Source organism: Callospermophilus lateralis, chromosome 16, assembly GCF_048772815.1.
Source record: "Callospermophilus lateralis isolate mCalLat2 chromosome 16, mCalLat2.hap1, whole genome shotgun sequence".
NCBI classification, from domain to species: domain Eukaryota; kingdom Metazoa; phylum Chordata; class Mammalia; order Rodentia; family Sciuridae; genus Callospermophilus; species Callospermophilus lateralis.
In genome coordinates this window covers 19,708,692-19,732,636 of record NC_135320.1, presented here as the reverse complement: position 1 = coordinate 19,732,636, position 23,945 = coordinate 19,708,692, and the positions used below count along the sequence as shown (strand labels likewise).

Genomic DNA, 23,945 nt, shown 5'->3' with positions numbered 1-23,945 from the left:
ATCCATAATACCTTTTTCTTTCTCACTTGAAGGTAGTCTTCTAGATAAATCTCAAACACTATGCTCTCTGCCACTTTTTCTTTACTGCACTGTTTAGAATCAGACTCAGTGTCATAGAACCCCTGGACAAAAAGCCCTTTGTTGAGACCATACCTTATACCACTTACCCATGCTGTAGCCCTGAGTTTACTTGACAGTCTCTCAGACTCTGTCTTCCTCAAGGGCAAGGACTATAACTTAGCATCTTGAAAACTCAACATCAAATGTTTTAAACCTAACTTGTGGGGATTTTTCCTTCACTTCTGAAACCCACATAATTATTTGCAGAGATGCCTTAGAAACCATGCTTGTTTTCTCTTATCTAAGTGGAAATTTCTGGCAGGTCAGGGCTCACAGCAAGATGATATAACAACCTGGGTCTCTTGGCATCCTCAGGCCCCATAGATAACTCAGAGTTAATCCCTGGCTAACTTAAAATAAAGTAGAAGTTGTACAAAAAGATTTCTTTTTTACAAACCTGATTTTTGTTGAGGTTGGGGGGAGCATGTGCTAACCTGTTTAGTTTCTTAGTGACAGCTCTCTCAACTGTAAAGCAGGACAGCCCCTGTGACAGTTAAATGACAGAGCATACTGAGTGCTTAGAACTTGCCTGATATATGGAAAGAGTTCCATAGCAGTGATAGCAATGGTCTTTTGACCATTATTATTATTATCGTCGTGGTGGTGGTGGTGGTGATTTCCTCAAATGGCTCTGGTTTGTTTAAATAAGGATTTTGTTCATGCCTCTGCCTAATTTCTACATAAAAGGACGGTGTAAGGAGTGAATATAACAGATTATGATTACCAAACAAAGGAGTGTCACAAAATATAAAAAATCCTCTTTAAAAAAAAAAAGTGGCTCTGGGAAAAGGACACATTAGCTCCAAGAAAAGCCTATTCTAATGGTAAAGACCTGGACTACAATTCAGGAGACCTTGGTCCTGGATCCCCATGTTGCCTGTTTTATTAGTTAGCTGTGTATACATGAATAAAGTTGCCCAATATTTGTTGTTGTAGTGTCCTCACTATAAAATTGCAATAATTATAATTATTATTGTGGGCTGTCTGTCACAAAGAGGTATTATGGTGAGCAAATAAAAATGGTTAATGGTTTTATTTGTATTACAATATTACCTATATATGCTATCAATGCCCAATGGAAAACAAATCTCTGTTAGACGTAAGATCATCAACTGTATTCATATAATAGAAAAAATGCCTGGAGTATTGGCTTACTTGTTCCAAAGAATTGGCTTACTTGTCCCATAAGTCCAGATGAGTCAAGACACAAAGATGTTATGTCCCTAACTATAAACCTGCCCTAGCAATCTGTGGCCCACCTATCAGTCAAATTATATTATGTGTAAAGTACCCTAAAAATCTGGAAGTTTCTTGTTAACATAAAATAATCTCATAATGATTGCTTATATAACAAAAATTCAACAATTTTGGCAACTGATGCTAAAATAACAGGTCAAAAGTATGGTGGTCAAAGGTAAATTCCCTTGCTCTGATTAATTCATATGCACTGCAGTTGCTGTAATGTCATGAATTTATCAACTCCCTTTTTCCTTATCAGGACATCATTTTCTTCAGTCATTCAACATGAGTACGATGGTAGACACCGCCATTTTTCTGGGGAAATTTCTGTATTACTTTTTAGAATCTGTAGCTTTCAAGATAATTCCCAGGAAAAAAAAAGATGTTGCTGGTGAGATTGTACTTATAACAGGAGCTGGAAGTGGACTTGGGAGGCTCTTAGCCCTACATTTTGCCCGCACCGGGGCCATTTTAGTTCTCTGGGACATTAATCAAGAGAGCAATATGGAAACACGTAGACTGGCCAAAGAAAAGGGTGGTGTGAAAGTCTTTGCCTATAAGTGTGACTGTAGCAACAGGCAAGAGGTCTACAGCGTCGCTGATCAGGTAAGCTGACCCGTGTTCTTTGCTTTGATGCTCAAGAATATTGCATCTACTGTGCACTTTTTACAAAGACAGGAAGAAAGTCATCTGTCATACGCTTCCCCCCACAATCTATATGTGTCTCCAACTTGCTTCTGCATGTCAGAAGTCTGACTGTAGGACCTCCAAAAATAAGCAGAGCATACAAAACTGCAAGTGGAAACTTGAGCAGCCTTCAGAGCCCAGTGTTGCCAGACTGCTTTGCTCAGTGACTCACTGTCAGGAGTTTGTAGAAACTGTGCACTCTCCTGGCTTGCTACTCGTTGCTTGTGCAATATTTACAAAGTTATTCTCCCTTTCTACATCCTTGTTTCTTTATCTATAAAACAAAAGGACTGACCCAGATGAAATTCAAGATGATGTCCAGTTTTAACTTTCTATGTTTTATGATTCTAATGCCACTTAGATTCCATTCCATCATGTGATGATTCCATTATCATCAAGTTCTGAAAATATATATAACATGGAACATAAGGTAAAAGCATTCAGCATACTGGTAGACCAAGTTTCCTGTTAGACATAACCTATTGACATTTGTTCTAACTTCTTACTGAATATTAATAAATAATAATAGCTAAGATTAATTATATAGTTATATAGTACTTTTAAAACAATGGTATTGTTTTCCTGAGTGTTTTAACCATGAGATAAGGTGTTGGGCAACTGATGCAAATCAAGAGAGAGGAACAGGATAGAATTCTACAGTTTTGTTAAACTCACAGTTCCCTGGGGAAAACAGCACAGCATACAGAACCACTGGATTGGCAGGGGTGTGGGTTATGAGACAGAGGAAGAGTGGGGACTACAGGCATATGCCTTTATTGTGGTTTCCAGGGAAAAGAACAGGCAATGCAGGGCGAACAGGTTTAAGATTGGATAATTTTAATAATTTCAAGAGGCTCTAAGGCATAGGAATTATCCTGATTTTCTGGTTGCTGGCCCTGGGATGATTGGGGTGTGTATATAATATCCCAGAGTTTGAAACTCCAATAAAGGGAAGTGATGAATATGTGGACTTAATTGCCTGCTCACGAAGGAAAACCAATCAGCCTCTAGCCAAGGCCACAAAACTGGGTTAGGATAGCCCCAAAAAATCATAAACAAGCAAAACAAAACACATAGCAGCTGCACTAAATGCATTACAAACAGAAATTTATGCACATAATAACTCCATCAGCACATTGCAATCTACTTAGGTACATATCATGATTATCATCACATTAACAAATGAGGAAGATTCAAGGGACTGAGTGACTATGCAGCATCACAAGAGTATAAAATTAGCTACTGGCAGAGCCAACGGTGTAACTCAGGCAGTACAGAGCTAAAGTGCACACAATGTGATAAGAGAATCCCCAAGGGATTACCCTTCCCTTTGGCAATCTAAGTCCTACTTTGTAATTCATTTATCAATTCATTCAATGAGATTGATCAAATCATTTTATATGCATGTAAAAATATGGTAAAATGAATTCCATTATTATCTACAATTATAACTTACCAATAAAAATTCTTTAAAAATGGTGACACAAATAATGAAATCACTACTCTGTGACATTGACCTTCTGAAGCCCCCTTCATTCTTCACTTTCTATTACTTTCTTCTTTTTGAGGGGGGGTGTCCCACATGAAGTTGGTCTTCATAACTCATTTCCAGCTCGTAAAAATAAGTGTGTTATTGCTCCCTATATGTATTTTACTATGGAGCAAGAAAAATCGAAGTCAGTCCTCGTTTTACAAAAAGGGAAAGAAATGTGACAGTAAAAGTTCCCATATAAACATCCTTGGGGTGAGCTCAAGGATAAAGTCTGCTTGGCAGGGACTGCCTTCCCAATACCATGTACTAGCCAGACTAAAAGCCTTGAAAAAATCTTTTCTCCTGAATCATATCCTACATAATCTTCACAATGAATAGATACTACTACTACTCTCTCCATTTGACCAGTGATGAAATAGAGGCAAAGAGAGTTTAAGGACCTAAACTAGATCATAAGGAGATAAAGTGACAGAGCTGAAGTGTGACCCCATCCTCCTAACATCAGGACCCATGTTGTATCCCCTCCAGGTAATCAACAAATCCATGAGAAAAAAAGAGCCCCTCATAACCTTTTCCTGATTCTCAAAAGTATGATAACCTCTACCCTCTCTGTCTCCCAACAAACCTTTCTTTTCTTGATATCTAGTAGAAAACCCACCTAAAGCCTTTAATCAAAAATTATTTGTCATCATTCAACGTATCTGAAATTTTTCTTTTTTCACATGATCCTATAAATAGCATTTTTCTAAGTCAACTACTTATCAATTACTTATCAACTCCCAAGAAGTCCAAATGCTAAGTATTAAACTTTACCTGCAACAGTTGCAACAAACTGCATGCATTACCCAAATCCTTGAAATTTGTGGGAAACTTAAAAAACAATGACAGGAGCCAGGCATGGTGGCACACCCTTGTAATCCCGGTGGCATGGGAGGCTGAGTTTCAAGGCCAGCCTCAGCAACTTACCAAGGCCCTAAGCAACTTAGCAAGACCCTGTCTCAAAATAAAATATTCTTTAAAAAAGCAATCACAGGATTCTCAAGTGGCATAGAAATTAACACTTCAAAATTAGATTGAGCTATCCTCCTTGTCTCCAACATAGGAAAACTATATACAAATAATTTGCTTCGGTTAAAACAATCAGCTTCACCATTTATTCCCAGATTTCCAGGTCTAATCATTAATATTCATTTTGTACATGCATGAGGTTTATTACGGCAATAATTTTGGCTATTTAAAGAGTAGTAAATTGGGGTGAAAACAACTTCTATGTGTGAATCGAAATTGGATGTGAATCTTTGTTCCTCTCAAAAGCTGTGAATCACTTGACACGAACCTTAATTTCTCAGAACCTCTGTTTCCTCATCCATAATCCAAGATAATAATGCCTTCCTAAACTGCCTCTCAGAATACAGGGAAAATTAAATCCCCTGATCTAAGTAAAATTCCTCTGGTGCCCCTAAGACTCAGGGCTTCAATTCGGATTATATAACATGACCACTATGTCTTTCTTAATTTTTAATTAATTAATTAGATAATTAATTGATTAATTTAGGAATTGTTTTTGTGCCAGAGATTCTCTCTCTTTGTCTCTTGACAACTTGGACACCCTTCTCATTGGTCTAGGATTGAGCTTTTGTACACACTGATTCATTCAAAAAGCCAATAGGATGGCCTTCTTTAAAAGTTACCCTCTTGGGGATGTTTTCCTAAGTCCTACCTCTCTCCAAAGCAGAAGAGCCAGACCAACATCAGTTCAGCAATATTAACTTTCCCTTTCATAGCTTGCTCCACTCAATGACATCAGCAGCAATAGTTACCTTATCTCTCCAAAGCATATTATATAACAAATAGCAGCAGTGCCTGGACCCCTTAGAAAACAACGTCAGGGCAGGAAATGCTGCTTCATTGAAATAAAGGAATAGATTGTCATATCTGCCATAATATTCAATTCAGAAGGGAAAAAAAAGGCTTCAAAGTGTTCAAACATGCTTCATGTTTTGCCCCAGATCAGATTTAGTAATGTCACCCACGAAGCCATAATTTCAGAAAAAAATGATGAGACAAAAACAGTTCCTCCAGTGTTTCCTGGAGCATGCTTTTCTCCAAGTGGGGCTTGTGGTGCATTGTGAATTAAGCCAGCAGGGAAAATGAGGTCTCCAGGAGAGGAGGCATGAGAATGGAAGAGGCACAATGGCAGCAGCCCAACTGTGGACCTGGGGAAAGTATCAGTAACAGATTATTAAGTAGATTTAAGTCAGTTCTTTGGAGAAAAGTGCACAGTATCATAGAAGTCTATGGATACTGGGTCAAACACATCCATGTTTGGCATATCTTCATTCCAAGCACCGGTCAGGTTTAGGAGGATGGGATGTGCTCCTGCACCTTCTCATAGAGGGATGGGAGAAATGACACACACAGAAGCAATCATCAGACATCAGCTAGGCTGAGAAAAAAAAACTAATAAAATCAGGGTTCTTTAAATAAATTTGTCAAATTAAAATACGCTTTTTTAAAAAATAGAGTCAATCATAAAATTACTTTAAAATTGCTGAATTTCTTTATACAAGATAAAAATAAATATCTAGTTTCAAAGAAACCACAGTCATGCATTGCTTAACCACAGGAGTATATCTTGGGAAATGCAGTGTTAGGTGATTCCATCACTGTGCAATTATCAGAGAGTATATTTACACAAACTAGAAGAGCTACTGCATCAGTAGACAATATGATCTTGGGACCACCATTTTGTATATGGTCCATCATTGCCTGAAATGTCATTATGTGGTGTGCATGACTACTCACAAATAAAATGAAGAAAAATATTTTCTGGGGGAATAAATATCAAAATGACCTTTACCACTTGAATTGATTTAATGTTTGTCTTGCTTCTGGCCAGGTTAAAAAAGAAGTTGGTGATGTGACCATCCTCATTAACAATGCGGGCATTGTAACAGGGAAGCCCTTTCTGGATATTCCAGATCACATGCTGGAAAGATCATTTTATGTCAATGCCATCTCTCATTTCTGGGTAATTTTCCCCCCTCCCCCTTTTAATTTGCTTTTACGTGGTAAGTATGCATTTCTATAAACAACTGTTCATACATTTGTCGGTGAATATACCATTTAGGAGTTTTCCCCTCATAGACCCGTGGGTTCTCATCCTTAACAAATTTGACCCTGTTACATTTAACTTGATTTTTCCTGGTCTTGCCCTATTTCAAATTCTCAGGGAAATTCTCTTTCTCTCCACCCTCTCCAGTATGATCTCAAGACTGATTAGGTTGTCCAGAAATCTAATACCGTAAATGCATATTGAAATGTGCATAGATCCAATTTGTCCATGAGTGAAAGAAGAGCTCATGAAAGGAGAAGAAGGATGTTTTTAGAGTGGTGGTTTAGGTACATGGAAGACATGTTTATGAGAACAAAGGTAATGAAGGCAAGAGGAATAACATTTACTGTGCACTTACTCTATACCAAACACCATTCTGAATTCTTTAATTTCATGTTCAGCCATGACACCATTTTCATTCTCATTTTACAAATAAGGAAACTGAGGCCCAAAGAGTTGAAATGAATTCCTCAAGTGGTAGGTGGTAGCTGAAGCTTGCCAAAGGAAGGAGTGAGAGGAAGGAAAGTTTCTTTACAGAGGGAAATTAGTGTATTGTTAACTCAGGAGCATCTTCCCTGAGGCCTGGAGTAAATGAACAGCACTGTCCAGAAGCACAGTCTTTGACAATGGAAGTATTCTTCATCTTCCCAATTGGGTAACCACTCATCACCTATGGCTACTGAGCACTTGAAATGTGATTGATGGAACTGAGGGGCTAATCATTTAGCTCTTTGTCATTTAATTCATGTAAATGCATATTTAAGTAGACACGGATGCCGAGAGGCTATTTAATGCTTTGGAGAGCGCAGCCTAGAGAATAGGTAAGAGGACAAAGGTGGCTGCAATTACCAGAGGTGTTAATGCTGTGATGGGGGAAAAAAAAATCCAGGAAGCAGGATTGGATGGAGAATGTAGAAGGTATGGGGGATAGAAACCAGGGCCTTAGAAGACAGGAGGATGAGTGGGGAAAGTCCTCTGTTCTCTGAGTGAAGGATCTTGGAATAGGTTTGTTTTGGGTGTCCACTGGTTCCTCCCTTTTTCCACTCAACATTTTTGTATACTCTCCATAGGCCTTACAACTATTTCTTTAATCTTCTTTCTTAGTCACCAGGAAGCCAATGAGAACCTCTGTTGGAGTCCAACAACTGATTTTTACTAATACTAATTCAGCACCTAACAAAGTGCTGGGCATATAAAGGGTTCTCCATAAATATTAGTAAAAATCATTGATTTGCCTCCCTGTACCATACCATCTCAGAACATTATTTTGGAAGAGAAAAATGTCCTGTGGTTAAATAGAGTCAGTCGATCCTAATCCATTCACATAATCTAAAAATCATCTTTGCTTCTTCCCCTTTCCTGTAATACCTACATCTTTGGCTGTTCCTGCAAAATGTACTCAAGTGAACTTCTCTCCATTCCTGCCACCTTGATTCAAGCTCTCCTTCTCCATCACCAACAGATTTTCATGGCCTTTTGACTTTAATAGAGATGCTATCTAACCAATCTTCATAGGAGAGTGAGGTGATCTTTTCAAAGCATTCATAAAGTCATTTCACTTCCTTACTAAGAAAACATTCCATGTTTCCAAACACGCTTAGAATAACAGGTACCTGTCATGGCCTGGGTGCCCTGGCAAGAGGTGGACTATCCTCCCCTGTCTCCCATCTCTCATACTCTCTACTTTCTGCTCACTTTCTATAGTTCAAAAGTCCTAATTAAACCCCAGGACATGTCCAATTCTGTCTCATCTGAGGGTTTTTCACAAGCCATATTCTCTCTAACCTGACTCAAATAGGAGATCGTTCACATTCTTCTGGCCTCTCGTAGTCACTGATCTTGTACGTTTATAGCACGTGCAGGTTCTGTTGTTTGCTTTGAATCATTTACATAGTTTAGCAGTATAAGGTATCAACAAATACACATAAGCCTTCTCGGAGAAGGCAAATTAAGAGAGATGATATGAGCAACCACAAAAATCAAGGAAACGACTTCCATCTGAAGTTACGGAAGGAATCTTCAGACATTTGCAAAATTTGCGATATTTAAAAAATATTTCTACTGTTCTTATTAGCTCACCGATTCCAAAGTGAGGAAACCAAAATTTAGCTCTACCAGGTTTTGCCTGTAGTTCTGCTAGTAAGAGTTTTACTTTTTTTCTTAACATCCCTCAAACCCACCAAGGTTCCTGGCCTGCCAGGAAATGATCTCTTTTATAAGTTGGGGTGAAGACCTATGGGCCACAGAGCAGGTATCTGTCTAGATTCCTGGAAGCTACCATGGTAGGCTTTGGTTCCACAAACTATGAACATAAATGAAATTTATTCCTAATATGGCACACCTATGAACTGGTTGCATTATCAAGCTTTTCAATTATATCCTGACAAAAAGCAGGCCAGACTCTTACTGACCATACATAAATAGGTCCATCATTGTAAAAGATGAAGAATCTCAGTGACAGTAATTGTAACAGCATCTGCCTATTGTTTTAAGGAGGTTTTTGGACCAAGGTAGTGAATATCTTTCAAGTTATCTTTGAAATGGTTCTATTCTCTATAGATACAACATATCTTAGTGAGGTTACACAAGGTCAAATTTCATTCATATGCTATTCTAAGTTTAATCCATCTTGACAACATTCACCTGAATTCCAACTATGAGATCATTCTTACATTCTTCTGATGATTCAATCAGCTCATAAATCTAAACTAAGATTTCCCCAGGAGAGATGGCTATCAATTGTATTAAATACAATTCAAAAACAGTTTCAATCCAGTTTGCATAAGTATAGCTTCCTAAATAGAGAATTAGAAAATAGATCAAGAAGAAAGACAAAGTACTTCCTCATGTGCCCATCAGAAAACAACATAGACTACATCATATGTCTCTTGTTGATTCCACAATCCTGCCTTATACAGTTTTCTTTCCATAGCCACAGATTCAATCAGCTATACGCTGAAAGTATTCAAGAAAGAAAATTTCATTTGTACTGAACATACATAGATTTTTATTCCTGTCATCATTCCCACAACAATACAGCATAATCGCTATTTACATAGCATCTGCATTGTTTTAGTGTCATAAGTCATTCAGGGATGGCTTAAGGGATACAAGGTTAATAGAGGTTATATGTAAATACTATACTATTTTTTATAAGGGACTCAAGTATCTCTGGATTTCAGTCTCCATGGGGGACCTGGAACCAATCATCCTTCAATACTAAGGGGCAATTGTATAATCAATTCTGTTCTGTCCAGTCCTGCTCACAGTATTTTTTCATAGCCTTCGGGTTATGAACTAAACAGATTCCATGGATCAGATTCAAACCCTGCATGAGAGTATGGTTCTCCTCACAGTGATAACATCAGCTCACCCTGCGAAGTGTGTCCCAGTGAATCAACTCCCCAGCACAGTCTACACTGCAGTGTAGCTTTAGTGTCTTTCTGAACTGTGCTTTCACAAGGCAGTGTCTGGTAGCTTGTACGACGAGAAGCCTTTAGATATGATGAGGGGAACTTTCCAGAGAATTCCTTTACCAAGGATAAAACAAAATAGAAGAAAGTAGAAACTGATTTTAGGGTGTATGATATAACTCTTTTATAAAGATTTGGTTAATTATTACAATGAGAGCTCAGACAAATCACTAGAGCCTAATTACCCATCTGGGCAAGTGTGTGGTCTTGGATGAAGCATATTTGTATTAACAAACTTACTAGGAAAAAGACTGAGTTTCTCATTTGGATTTGACAGTTTTTTCCTCACACTTCCTCAGAACAGGTCCTAAAATAAGGTTAAGCTAATTAAAAAATGTGGAGCCTTCCAAATATACTGTTATGCTTGAATTCGGGACCCCCAAAAGACCACCAGAGACCCAAGATCGATGTAAGCAGCAAAGAGGTGTTTATTGTGAGCTAGCTCGGTCCTCCGCACACACACAGCAACAGGTGACGCTAAGAGGCCCAGAGCCCAGGTTTTGCAGCAATTTTATACATTCTTTGGAGAAGGCAGGGACATCCACATACATCATAGCATCTCCTAGCAAATCATCACACACCGCGGGAAAATCAAATAACAATTTTAAAACACGATTAGCACATTCACTGGCGGGAACAACTTGGGTAGGAGGGATTGGTCACTACAAGAGGGGGATTCATTTAAACTGATTGGTTTAAACCGTGAGGATGTCGCAAGGGGAGTACGTGCCAAACTGCAGGGCTTCTATCTAGTTTAGATATTGGTCACCACACTTAGGTGGAAGCCATCTGGAATTTCAGATATGTGGTTATCTTGGCCTATCTGCGGCTTTTCCCAGAACTGAACTGTTTCCATAGAGCTTTTCTGTAGGTTTTTTCTTGACTTTAGGATTACAATAAGTCAGAGGTTAAGTTTCAGAGCAAAATAAGATCCCAAGCAGAACGAAATTGCTTAGGTCTTTCAATACCCCATTGTTTCCAACACCCATGCAACTGCAAACTACCGTGTCAAGAATGTCAAACTAAGGGAACAAGTCTTGGTGCTTTGGTCACCTAAGAAGTGCCAAAAATGACTTTGAATGCAAAAGCATCTCTACAGTTGTATTTTATTTTACTGGTTCCAGGGATTGAACCCAGGCGCTTAACCACTGAACCACATCACCAGACCTTGTTTTTTCCCCCTTTTTTATTTTATTTTTAAATTTTAAGACAGGTTCTCACTAAGTTGCTAAGGGGCTCACTAAGTTGCTGAGATGGACTCTGAACTCACAATGCTCCTGCCTCAGCCTCCTGAGTTGCTGGGATTACAGGTGTGCACCACCACACCAGGCTGCAGTTGTATTTTTAAAATAAAAATATAACTGGAGCCAGCCATGGTGGTACACACCTGCAGTATCAGCTACTCAGGAGACTGAGGCAGGAGGACTGCTTGAGTCCAGGAGCTCAAGACTAGCCTGGACACTATAGTACAACCCAATCTCTAAATAAATAAATAAGTGAATAGTTGCAATTGACTACCTTAATAACCAGAGTGACAATTATTTTGTTTTCAAGTACACCTAAGAGCAGGTAACAGTATATTGACTAGGTGAATTCAGATTTTTCAAATTTTATTTATCTGATTTATTTATCAAAAGCATAACAAAATTGAGTCAGGGCACAAGTGCTCCAGTAAGTATATTCTGACAAGATAATAATTCTATTATCTTTCACAGATAATTATCTTTGAAGATCATGTAAAAGTAAAGAATGATCTTCTCACACTTCTTGTTTATAGAAGACTGAATACTACAGGACCAATTTTAAGTTACCAGGTCCCTCGCCTTTATTATAAATAAGTTTCTTTTGCTCATTAATTTTAATGAACATTTAAATAAATGTATGAACCTAAACATAGAAAAATATACAGATATCTCTGTAACAATATCATTTTTAGCTTTCAACAATAACTTTGTAATTAACTTTATCATCATATTAAAATATAAGATACAACAATGGACTTAGCATCTCATTTGAAACTTTACAAGAACAAGTCACAGTTGTGCTTGGTGACTTGATAATTATTCTCTATAAATTTTAACATCTTTTAAAATGTTATAGGTGACCAAATATTTCTCATGAATTTACCCAACTTAATAGCCCCAAATCTTTTACTCATTAAAGTTGGCAAGACAGAGCAACACCATCACTGGCAATATTATAAGGTTGTCAAAGAGATGAAACTGACAACTTATAAAAGACAACACAAATATCTATGTCCAAATAATTTACATTACTATCTGCAGTTCAAAAACATTATTTTTTATAGTAAAGTCATCATTTTTTGTAATTCAATTTAACTGGATACATGTTTGCATTCTTCATAATCTGAAATGTTTTGTGGAAAGAGAGGTAACCTATCTGACCCACAAACCACTGTGAAAAAATGTAGGAAACTCATTTATTGGACTTCTTCCTGGAAAAATAAGAGTTTATTTAACTATAAATGCAATAAGATAAAATCAAGCACATCTGATGCTTGTTTGCATTATATACCATACATGATAAAATCAAGGAAAAGATATGTCTGTTTATCAAACAAGTCTGATTTGTTCACACATTACTATGATTATAGATAATGTGTAAACCTGGATCCATACATAATTGTCAATCAATTTTCCAGGTATTAAAAATACTTTACAAATAATCAAATACAATCTTGACAACGAATTGCTAACTCAACACTTATTCACATCCTTTTTCTTCCCTCTAATGATAAAATACATCTAGTGAGCAAAAATTATGGGTTTCTATGATCAGTTCATCTTCAAAATGTTCTTAAAAAAAGTTCTCCAGTGATATATAAAGCTACAAACATAAATAGGTTCTTACATAGTAATCCCCACTTAATCCACAATTTTGCTTTCCACAATTTCAGTTACCTATGATCAATATTACATTGAACATGAAATATCAAAAGAGGCCAATTGTCTGCATCTAAGCAGAAATTCATCCATTAGTTCAGCAATTATAGAACAAAAGTAGTAAGACAAGAGAATTTCAAAAGCAAAGGTGCCACTCTTTGCTAGGGTGGTTACTCTCTGTAAGTGAGCACATCTGGGCAGATTGTCCATAAATGTGAAATGCTAGCACTATTAAAATCAAAAATCTCAGAAGAATAGATGATGGGCACTGTCAAACCTTGATTGAATGCATTTATGGGAGAATCAACAGACTAATACAGCTGACAAAATGATTATACAAAGAACTGGATTTATACTGTCCCAGGAAAAGGATCACTAATATAAGATTGTTTTAATAATCTTACCTCTGGCATGATCTTACCCTTATCTCTGGCATTAACTTTTCTATGAGACCAAAAGAACACACCTATTAGTTTCCTACACGCTAACCTCTAATTTTATTAGGTTGTCTGGGTTCTAATTTTACTAGTCAAAGTTGCATTGCCCCCCAAGAGATGGCCTTAGACAAGATTATTAGAAAATGCTCTAGCATGCCGCTCTAGATGCTCTAGTATCTCTGCCTTATTTAAGAAAATTTACATAATTATTTGTGAACAGACTTTATAGACAAAAGGACTCAACATTGGGGAAAGAAATACTGGAAATGTTTTCCTGAGAAAACCTCTGAAGTTCAAGGATAAGAGAACTGAGATGTTTCCATGACACAGGGATTCGAAAATTGGCTTAATATTTTACTTAATGATGAATGAATGAAGTTCACCAAAATCAGTAAAAATATATCTAAGACATAGAAGGCAATTCCAAAACACCTTACTTGACAGGATGTGTTTGTCTTTCATTGAACTTTGCCTTTTCTCAAGCAATTTCTCCATTCTTTCAATCTTTGGGGGTGATGTTGAATCTCATTTATGATAAAGTCTGGAAGTTAAGTGCAATTAAATTTCAATACAAATTGCTAAAAACTATATTGATGAGCTTAGCATGCTTGAAAAACTTAAGTTTTAAGATTTTTAGTCAACCATAAATGTAAACATCTCCTTTGATTCAATTATCAAAAGGAAAAAGAAATCATATAATATCTCTTATAGATGAACACATAATAAACTCTAAGTTTCTTGTGAACAGTGACTATAAGTCTCCTACTTTTGTACTGACACAAAATTTAATGTATCACGAGGGTGAAATATTTTGTTAAATGAAGAATAAACTCATCAAATACCAAACAAGTAAAGTAATAAATAATAAAATGCTGATACAGTGTGCTTATATCTTCCAGATTTGTAAGGCCTTCTTTCCTGCAATGCTTCAAGCTAATCATGGTCACTTGGTTTGTATTTCAAGTATAGCTGGAATGGTCGGTACTAGTGGACTATCAGGTAAGCACTTCATTTAATTATGTTGCTTGTATTTCCAAGCTGACAGCACCCAGAATTAGGACTCTCCCAAGATAGAGAAAAGCACTTTGTGTACCATGGAAAGATCCCAGGAAAATTTGGCTCTATTTATAGTGCCAGTATTCCCTTCTGTTGCCTCACTTATAATTGCAGCTGCAGCATCGTCTTCTTAAAAAAAAAAAAAAGAAGAAGAAGAAGAATATGGTTAATGGTTCATTGGTCTTCTTGAGTTAAAAGAATTTAAAGTGATTTCAGCCAGACACGTGGTGGCACATGCCTGTAATCCTAGTGACTCAGGAGGATCACAAATTCAAAGCCAGCTCAACAACTTAGCAAGACCCTGTCTCAAAATAAAAAGGGCTAGAGGTATGGCTCAGTGCCCCTGGGTTTAGTCTCTGGTACTGAAAGAAAGAATTTAAATTTTATTGGGCATATAAGACTAGAGAGTTTGGCCACATGACTTTAACAGTGATGTTCTGTCCTCAAGCACAAGCCAGACAAAGGAGAAGGAGTTTTATTTTAAAAATTAAAATAATAACAATAATTCTACAAATTAACTTGTCAACTCTCTTACTAATGATAACTCCTCACTTTGTTTCAGATTATTCTGCAAGTAAATTTGCAGCCTTTGGCTTTGCTGAGTCTCTCTTCCTTGAATATAGTATGTCAAGGAAAACTAACATTAAATTCACCTTAGTTTGTCCCTATTTTATCAAAACTGGAATGTTTGAGGGCTGCACAACCAAGTAAGTAGACTCTTATAATATCCTTGCTCTTATAATAATTTTCTAATGTATGTCAGTTATCATCTGGTCATTTGAAGTTTTGACAGGATGATTATATGGACAGGAAAAGAAAAGATACACTCTGAGTGGCTAATGTAAGAAAAAATTTTAATACATATGAAATTGATAAATTTATTTTAATTTAAGTATAATAATATATTTATGAATTTTATGGGATCCTAAGAACTTATTCTGAAATACTAATCAGGATATTAAAGCATAACAGAGATATTGATAATGAGAACTTATTAAAATATTTAACATTATAGTGCTCATGTGATAATTTCTTTCCTAAAAAGAATATTAAAATGTAAGTATCCCTAAACAAAATGTTTTGTAAGATGTATTAATATATATGGGGGGAAGTGTTGCAGAGTGGTATTTCAGTATAAAAGATATATTTATCTAAAATAATCCAAAATATAATATAAATGAAATAATAGAGCTTTAACACAAGGGAGCCAATAAGTATAGTACATTCAAAAGTTTACACTCAAAATGAGAACTAGTATAGTTATTACAATTGTTAGAAAAGGAACTAACAAATCCAAATGACATGCATCAGTCATATTTGTAGGAAAGAGAAACAACCAACAAAAATCCTAGCTAAAAGAAAATTGAGGCTATTTAGTTATCTAGTGAAGCTATAAAATTAAATAGAAGGTTGGAAAACAGGTGGTAAAGTTAGGGGGAAGAGCTGAATCTGAATCCAAGGTAACTTGCTCTTGAGTTTTCTATTAATCACTTTGCAATCTCTCCTCCCTAGATGTCTTTGGGATTCTAAAGAATGTTTAAAATTCATTAAGTGAAAGAAGCAAGGAATGGAGTACTTTATAGATTCATAAAATTTGTGTACACATACATATGATTATTGATTGTGTCTGGCATACATTTGGATGTATAATACACATGTGCTTACAAGAATACACATATTCATGCAAGCTTGTAAATGCATGGAATTTTTGAAAACCTACCCAAGAAATTCATAACAGTGCTTCTCTCCAAAGAAAATAGGGATCTTGGATAAAAGGGAAAGTTGCTTTTCACTGTCTTTTTATTACTTGAATTTTTGTTAAATGTTGGTGATGTTTGTAAATAAATTAAAAATTAGTTCTTAGGGCTGGGGCTGTAGCTCAGTGGTAGAGCGCCCGCCTTGCACATGTGAGGCACTGGGTTCAATCCTCAGCACCACATAAAAATAAATAAAGATATTGTGTCCAACTACAACTAAAAAAATATTTTTTTAAAAAAAAACTAGTTCTTACTTAAAAAAAGAAAAAAAGAAGACAGGTGGTAATGAGTCAACAGAATACAAAGAGCAAAACTTTCTACCAAAGAGACATCTATTAAGCTGGTCAATATTAGCAAAGATAAACATTTAAAATTTCTGGAGATTGATCAAAGGACATGGCACGAATTGAGAAGCATTTATTCAACAAAAATCTATAGAAGCTCAGTAAGAACACTGGAGGTCATGACATGTGGGGCTAAAGACTACACTTGTGCCTGTAGGATAGCTGTTTCAATGGACTTGGCCACCAAGTGGCTATTTTCACCTTTCCTCAGCTCCCCAGAGCAGAAGAGCTACACTGTGTAGTTTGGCAACAGGTGAACGGTGAACGTTGGTTTATCTCACATTCAACAGTTCCATGCAGTAGAAGATCCATATTAGGTGAATAACCTCAGTCAGACAGGGTTGGTCCTTTCACCTCCCCACCCCCCTCAGTAGGTACAGAATATCTGGAGATGGGCTGTTGGTGAAGAGAGCAGTTTATATTTCTAAAATAGCTCTTTGTTGTAAGAGAACTGCTCTAATAAGCTCAGCAGTCAAGTTTCAGTTCCCATCTTCCCAAGCTTCTTAATACAGAAGCAATTTCAGGTAAGTTTACCAAAAAGTTAATATAGCAGATATTATCCACCCAGACTGTGGAAAATCTATAATGAATGGTAGCAGCATCTGGATAGCACCACTACTTCCTGCGAATTTCCTCCAACTTTCATATCCTGATTGATACAGACAATTTGTGTGATGTAATTGATGAGGAGTGATCACCCCCTTCTCTTGCTCCATAACATAGGAGTTCCACTAGGTGCAAGTCAAAGCAAATCTCAAAGACACTCATCTCTCTTCCCTTGCTACAGGATCTGACTTTAGTTAGATAACATCATTAATTATAACATTGTTGAGAAAGGTAATTGGTTAGTTAGCAAATTGTGGAGCTGGATGTGATATAAGAAGAAGCAAACCAGGTTAATTAGAAGATCAACAAATGAGACAGTAAAAACTTGCTATTCAAATCTATAGTCATCCCTGAAAACTCTGTGCATGACCAAGACTATATCTCTAAGGGATGACATAAAAGCTACACATTGACAGTAGGAGGGGTAGACAGACTTCCCTGAATTAGTTCAATAAAACTACTAAATACACAAAGAAGCAAACAACCATGAGGACAATCCCCATGAGAAAGTATTATTCAGAGTTGCTAAAATATATTTTCTAACCACTTTTAAAGAAAAAAATCATAAGATATACAAAGAAACAGGAAAGTATGACCCATACATGGGAAAAACATAGGCAATAAAAATTTATCGTGAAGGGAGCCCATATATTCCACTCATCAAACTTCAAAGAGCTATTATAAATACATCCAAAGATCTAAAGGAGTCCATATTTAAAAATGAAAGGAAGACATGATGAAAATTTCTTTCAAATATCAATGATAGGAAGTAGAAAGAAAAAACAACTGTAAATTTAGGAGTGGAAAAAAATAACCATAAGAAAAGATTCACTAGAGAAACTCAACAGATTTGGGTGGCTGAAGAAAGAATGAGTGAGCTTAAATTTATATAAATAAAAGAAAGAAAAAACAAAATAAAAAATACAAAGCCTCAGGGAAATTTTGGGACACTGTTAAATACATAAACATGTACAAGATGAGAATAAGAGAAACAGAGGATAAAATATAAGAAGCAGAAAGAATATTTAAAGAAACAATGTCTGAAAACCTCCTAAACTTGATAAAAATTAATTTATTCTGGGGAGTGATATTAACCAAATTATCATTTAATACTGTATGCATATTCAAATATATAACAATGAATCGCATGAATATGTACAACTATTTTTTTTAAAAATCAGTGAGCTTCAAGTATGATAAACCCCAAACACATCATAATCAAACTGCTGAAAGACAAATCATCACCATCATCATCATCATCATCACCATCATCATCATCATTTTGCAAGAAGCAAAAGGGAATAAAAAAGTCTCATCATATGCAATGGAGTCCAAATGTATTAACAGATGACTTCCTAACAGAAACAATGGAAACCAAGAGGTTGTGGGATGATATATTTGAAGTGATGAAAGAAAAATTTTCAACCAAGAATCTTCTATCTGGCAAATTTATATTTCAAAAATGAAGCCAAAAATGAAAGTGAATCAAAAGCAGAGAATTCACTGTTATACTCAACTTTTCAAGAAATATTAAAGGAAATTATTCAGAATGAAAACAAGTGAAACCAGAGAATAATCTGAAATCACATGAAAAAAAAAAATAGGAGTATTTGTAATAGCAATTAAATAGGTTGTTTTTAAAAGGTAGTACAAAAGTGTATTTATTCTCCTTTCTTAAATTAATTGATTATAAATATGATTGAGTAAATCTGAACATAATAGTATTATTGGACCTCTAATGTATAGAAATGCTATATTTTTTATATTAAGAGCACAAATGAGATGCATGGAAATAAAGCTGTGCTAGACTAAGGAAATGACACTAGACACTAACTCAAATTCACAGGAAGAGAGGAAAAGAACCAGAATGTTCAGAAGTATATATTATATAGTTTCTTCTAAACTTCTGGTTATATATACTTGTTCTCCTTTACTTTCTCAGCTTCTAGCAAATATAAAACTTAAGAAGCGATAACTAAAACAATGTATCATCAGGCTTATGGCATATATTGGCATAATATATTATAATATAGCATTATAGTAGAAAAACTAACAGCTATATAGAAATAAAATTAAGGCAGTATAACTCTAAAGTAGATTCTGATAGTTTAAGATACATATTATATACCCTAGAAAGACCTCTAAGAGAATAACTTAAAACATATAGTTTTTAAACAGATATTCCTGTGATCTAAAGGGCACAGAACAGCTGGGCATTATAGTGCGTACCTGTAATCCCAGCTACTTAAGAGGCTGAGGCAGAAGGATCACAAGTTCAAAACCAGCCTCAGCAACTTAGCGAGGCCCTAAGCAACATAGTGAGACCCTGTCTCAAAATAAAAAGTATAAGGCTCAATTTTAGGCACCCCTGAGTTCAATCCCCAGTACCAAAAATAAATAAATAAATAAAAATTCAAATAAGCACAGAGCACAATAAATTAAGCATACCTAATGGACATCTATATGCTACTCTACAAGAACATGGTACATGTTCTTCTCAAGTTCATATAGAACATTTTCCAGGATAGGCCATCGGTAAGCTTGAAAGGAATGAAGTCAAAGAACATTCTCCAACTAAAATGGAATGAAGTTAAAAATCAAAAGCAGAAGAATATTTGGGAAATTTATAGAGATGTAGAAATACAACATAACAAAATTTATGAGATACAATTAAAGCAGAGAGAAATTCATGACTGTAAATGACATTAAAAAAGAAGAAAGATACGAAATAAATAATCTTCCACCTTAAGAAACTACATACTAAATCCAAAGTGAGCAGAAATAATGAATAGTGTAGCAGAAATGAACTAAATGGGAAATGGAAAACAAAAAAATCAATGAAACTAAAAGCTGATTCTTTGAAATAATCAATAAAATTAACAAAAGTTTAGGGCTGAGGTTGTGTCTCAGTGGTAGAGTGCTTGCCTAGAATGAGGAACTGGGTTCGATCCCCAGCACCACATAAAAAACTAAATAAACAAAATAAAGGTATTGTATCCATATACAACCAAAAATAAAAAAATAAAAAACTTTAGCTAGACTGTCCAAGAAAGAAATTAGAAAAAACTGAAACTACTAAAAATTTTTTTAAAAAAGAGTAAAAGAGAGGACGTGACTACTATCATTACAGAAAGAGAAAGTATCATAAGGGAATACATGCAAACCAACTAGATATCTTAAATGAAATGGAAAATTCCTAAGGAGACACAAGCAAACAAAACTGACTCAAGACAGGTAAACAATGAATAGACAACAGGTGTGGTAGTACACCCAGTGGCTGGGGAGGCTTCTCCAGTTCAAAGCCAGCCTCAGCAAAAACAAGGTTCTAAGCAACTCGGAGAGACACTGCCTCTAAATAAAATACAAAATAGGGCTGGGGATGTGGCTCAGTGGTCGAGTGCCCCTGAGATAAATCCCTGGTACAAAAAAAAAATTCAAATACAGTCTATCCATGCAATAAAATAAATGTATTGCCAAAATTCAGCATCCTGTGAGAAGTAATTGATCCCACAGAATTATAAGAAAAAATAGCCCATACTTTATTATTATCTATAAATCATGTACTAGACAGTCTTTATAAGACTTAGAATATTTTATATATATATATATATATATATATATATATATATATAAGTATACATATATATAAATAATGTAAGTGCGTATATAGTTTATACATGTGTAAATACAGCATGCATATATTTTAAAATATATTTTAAAAACATATTTTCTTAACATTATTACTAGAATAACAATATTAGTAAGAATTGATAATAATAACTCATAAAGTGCTGTTTACAATTAGATTGTGAAGGTCAGAAAGAATGTGGCCAGCCAGGATAAGGTAGTGCCTTGATGTTAATTGATGACTCTTATGAACTCAGGGTTCCTAGGCACATAAAAGATAAATACAAAATGTTTAGAAAAAGAAAAGTCAATAATAATGAAATGGTATACAATTGGGGTAAAATGACCTAGATGTTATAGTTTTTTAAAAATGTTAGAAACCTTTACGCTCAAGTTCTAAGAAACTTTTAGGAGAATAACGTAATAAAGACTGCCAACACTCAATTATGGAAAATTAATCAGATTCCAAGAATCAGCTGAGATAAAGAAAATTTCTCTAACAAGTATGGTTCTAATAATTGAAAGAGTACATAAAAGTATAAAATAACAAGGTATTACTTTGTAGGATATTTATATTCTCATACATTTCAACTCCTATTGGATCATATTTATTTCTGTTGAATGCTTAAGAATGGTCAACCTAAAACGATACATTACACATGCTCAAGATACTTTTTTGATAAAATTAAATTTACTATTTTATTACTTAATAGTGCACAATTATTTGAAGTTTGGGAAGAAGAAAGATACAAAGAAATCTTAAAACAATTGCTTTTATTTGTTCAGATCATCACAACACAGAAAATAAACAAAGGCAAGAAGTTCACTAGAGGAAATTAAATATATTAGCACTGTTCCTAATATTGGCCTGGAGAGAAAACACAAAGCAATCCCTAATATTTACTCTTTTTTTGACTATTTAAAGCAACCTATTATAATCCCATGTCTGAATTTAATAATTGATGCTCATAAAGACTATAAAAAAATACCACTCTAATGACATAACTTTTGTTATTGTTATTCCAGGTATCCATTTCTATTACCTCTACTGGATCAGGAGTATGTGGCCCAAAAAATTTTCAATGCTATTTTAGAGGAACAAGTTTACCTCCTAATTCCCAAATTTGCATACTTTGCAGTTGTCCTTAAGCAGTAAGTTAATAATGATCTCAATATCCCTTTGGTTGTTTGTAAACAAATTGCTCAAGCATTGCTACTTCTTTGAGAAACTTCACATTTTTCAAAAGATGAGAGGAAGAACTTTAATAGCACAAGGACAATTTATTGGATTCTTGCTAGCTGTGTCTTGATTACTTCAGACACAAAATTTAACCACTATTTAGGCCTTACAGAGCATACGTTTTTTTTGTTTGTTTTTTGTTTGTTTGTTTCAGTACAGAAACAAATGTCATCTGAATTATTTGGGAGGTTTTGCTTTTCTGTTTTTGCTTTGTGCATTTCTGTTTTCAACCAATTATTTGAGTAGAGTTCTGTTTCAAAAAGAAAGGTTAAAATCCTGAATGTTCTGCTAGGAAGATATTAAAAGTATTTGAAAAATTCCTCATTTATTTTAGTAAAACAGTTTCTACAACTTCCTACAAGGTCAGTCCAGTAAACTCTGGGATATTCATGGATGATTCCAACCCAGGCTTACATCTAACATCAATGGAGGCTTATGTGCCAGTTACTGCACTGACAGTTTTGCATGAATTTTATCATTTTTAGGGAATCCAAAGTTTAAAGAAAGTAATGTTGCATGATTAAACAGCTAATGTGTGCTAGAGTAGTTTTAAACCAGTTTCCCAACAGATTACAAAGCTTTTCTATCAGGATGCACTCCTCCCCTGCTATAAGTAAAGATTGTTTCCATCCATCCACGAGATGCCTCAGACTAGAAGTCTTTGAGATTTCAGATTTTTTCAGATTTTAGAATATTTGCATATACATAATGAGATATCCTGGAGATGGCACCTAAGTCTAAGCATGAAATTTATTTGTTTCATGTACACCTTAAACAAATAGCAGAAGGAAATTTTGTACAATAGTTTTACTCTGTCTGCATTTGATCATGATCTGTCAGATAAGGTATAGTATTTTCCATTTGTGGTATCATGTGGGTGCTCAAAAAGCTTCAGATTTTGAAGCATTTGGGGTTATATTGTTGGCAAATACCATACTTTCTTTCCTATTTATATACATTCCACATATTTCCTATTCATCCTTAGCTTGCCCACTTGGTTAGGCAGGTCAAGATCCTGCATTGTATGATGCCCTGATGCTTTTCCCTTCCTCTTGTAGCATTCATACATCACACTGTAGCTGTTGGCCAGCTTACAGTTTTCCTGAGGACAAAACACATTTTCTGAATTGCTTCCCATTTGTGCTCCTGCCTAGGACAGCACCTAACATGTAATAAGCATCCAAAAATATTTGCTGAGTCAAGTTGAGAACCAATGGGCTGCTGTAAACAAAAGTAATCTGAAGATACAGCTTCTATCATCAAAAAGCTCAGGAGCACATTGGAATCACCTGGGTCCCATTTGATACTATAGATCTCTGGATGCCAAAGCCCAGATATTCTGCTTAATTTGTTTGGTTTTCTTTCTAGTTTTAGCTACTGTTTACTAGTCTAGTAAATAAGTATGCATAACAGTAAGTCCAGGGCCACTTGATCTTTCGAAAGAACCAATGAGTGTGATATATGAATTAATTGGTACTTTTTAAAACTAAAGGGATGATTCCAAGGTGGAGCCAAGATGGACAACATTGAGAGTATTGATGGCCCTCAACTAATTGTGACAGCAACACTTCTCTGTCCATCCCTCCCTAATGGGACAGTTGCACAACATAGATCATGACATTTCAAACTTTGTGGAATTTTCACTTAATCTTTGCAATATAGTCTCTTCAACTACTGAAAGGATTGTAAAAGGTCACAACTTTTTTCTATGTTTTTCTCTAGTCTAATATCTCCAAAAATGATGATCGTCCTTGGGGAGTACCTTGGAGCAGATACTTGCATGGATTCTTTCAAAGGGAGAATGGAAGCAAATAAACCTCAGGAAGAAGTGGAGAGAAAATGCCAGTAA

General features: G+C 35.4%; 1 protein-coding gene across 1 annotated transcript; it reads left to right on the top strand.

Annotated features, from left to right (window-relative positions):
- The first annotated feature begins 1,644 nt into the window (after positions 1-1,644).
- Positions 1,645-23,945, top strand: LOC143382170 (short-chain dehydrogenase/reductase family 16C member 6-like). The gene is made up of 6 exons (XM_076836118.1): positions 1,645-1,965; positions 6,438-6,569; positions 14,366-14,465; positions 15,085-15,229; positions 21,883-22,008; positions 23,819-23,945. Exons 1-6 carry the CDS (start codon positions 1,645-1,647, stop codon positions 23,943-23,945), a joined length of 951 nt encoding a protein of 316 aa, XP_076692233.1.

Coding starts and splice junctions, on each gene's coding strand:
- LOC143382170 (XM_076836118.1), top strand. CDS start 1,645: ATGAGTACGATGGTAGACACCGCCATTTTTCTGGGGAAATTTCTGTAT. Junction 15,230..21,882: donor TTTGAGGGCTGCACAACCAA/GTAAGTAGACTC, acceptor TTGTTATTCCAG/GTATCCATTTCTATTACCTC. Junction 22,009..23,818: donor TTTGCAGTTGTCCTTAAGCA/GTAAGTTAATAA, acceptor GTTTTTCTCTAG/TCTAATATCTCCAAAAATGA.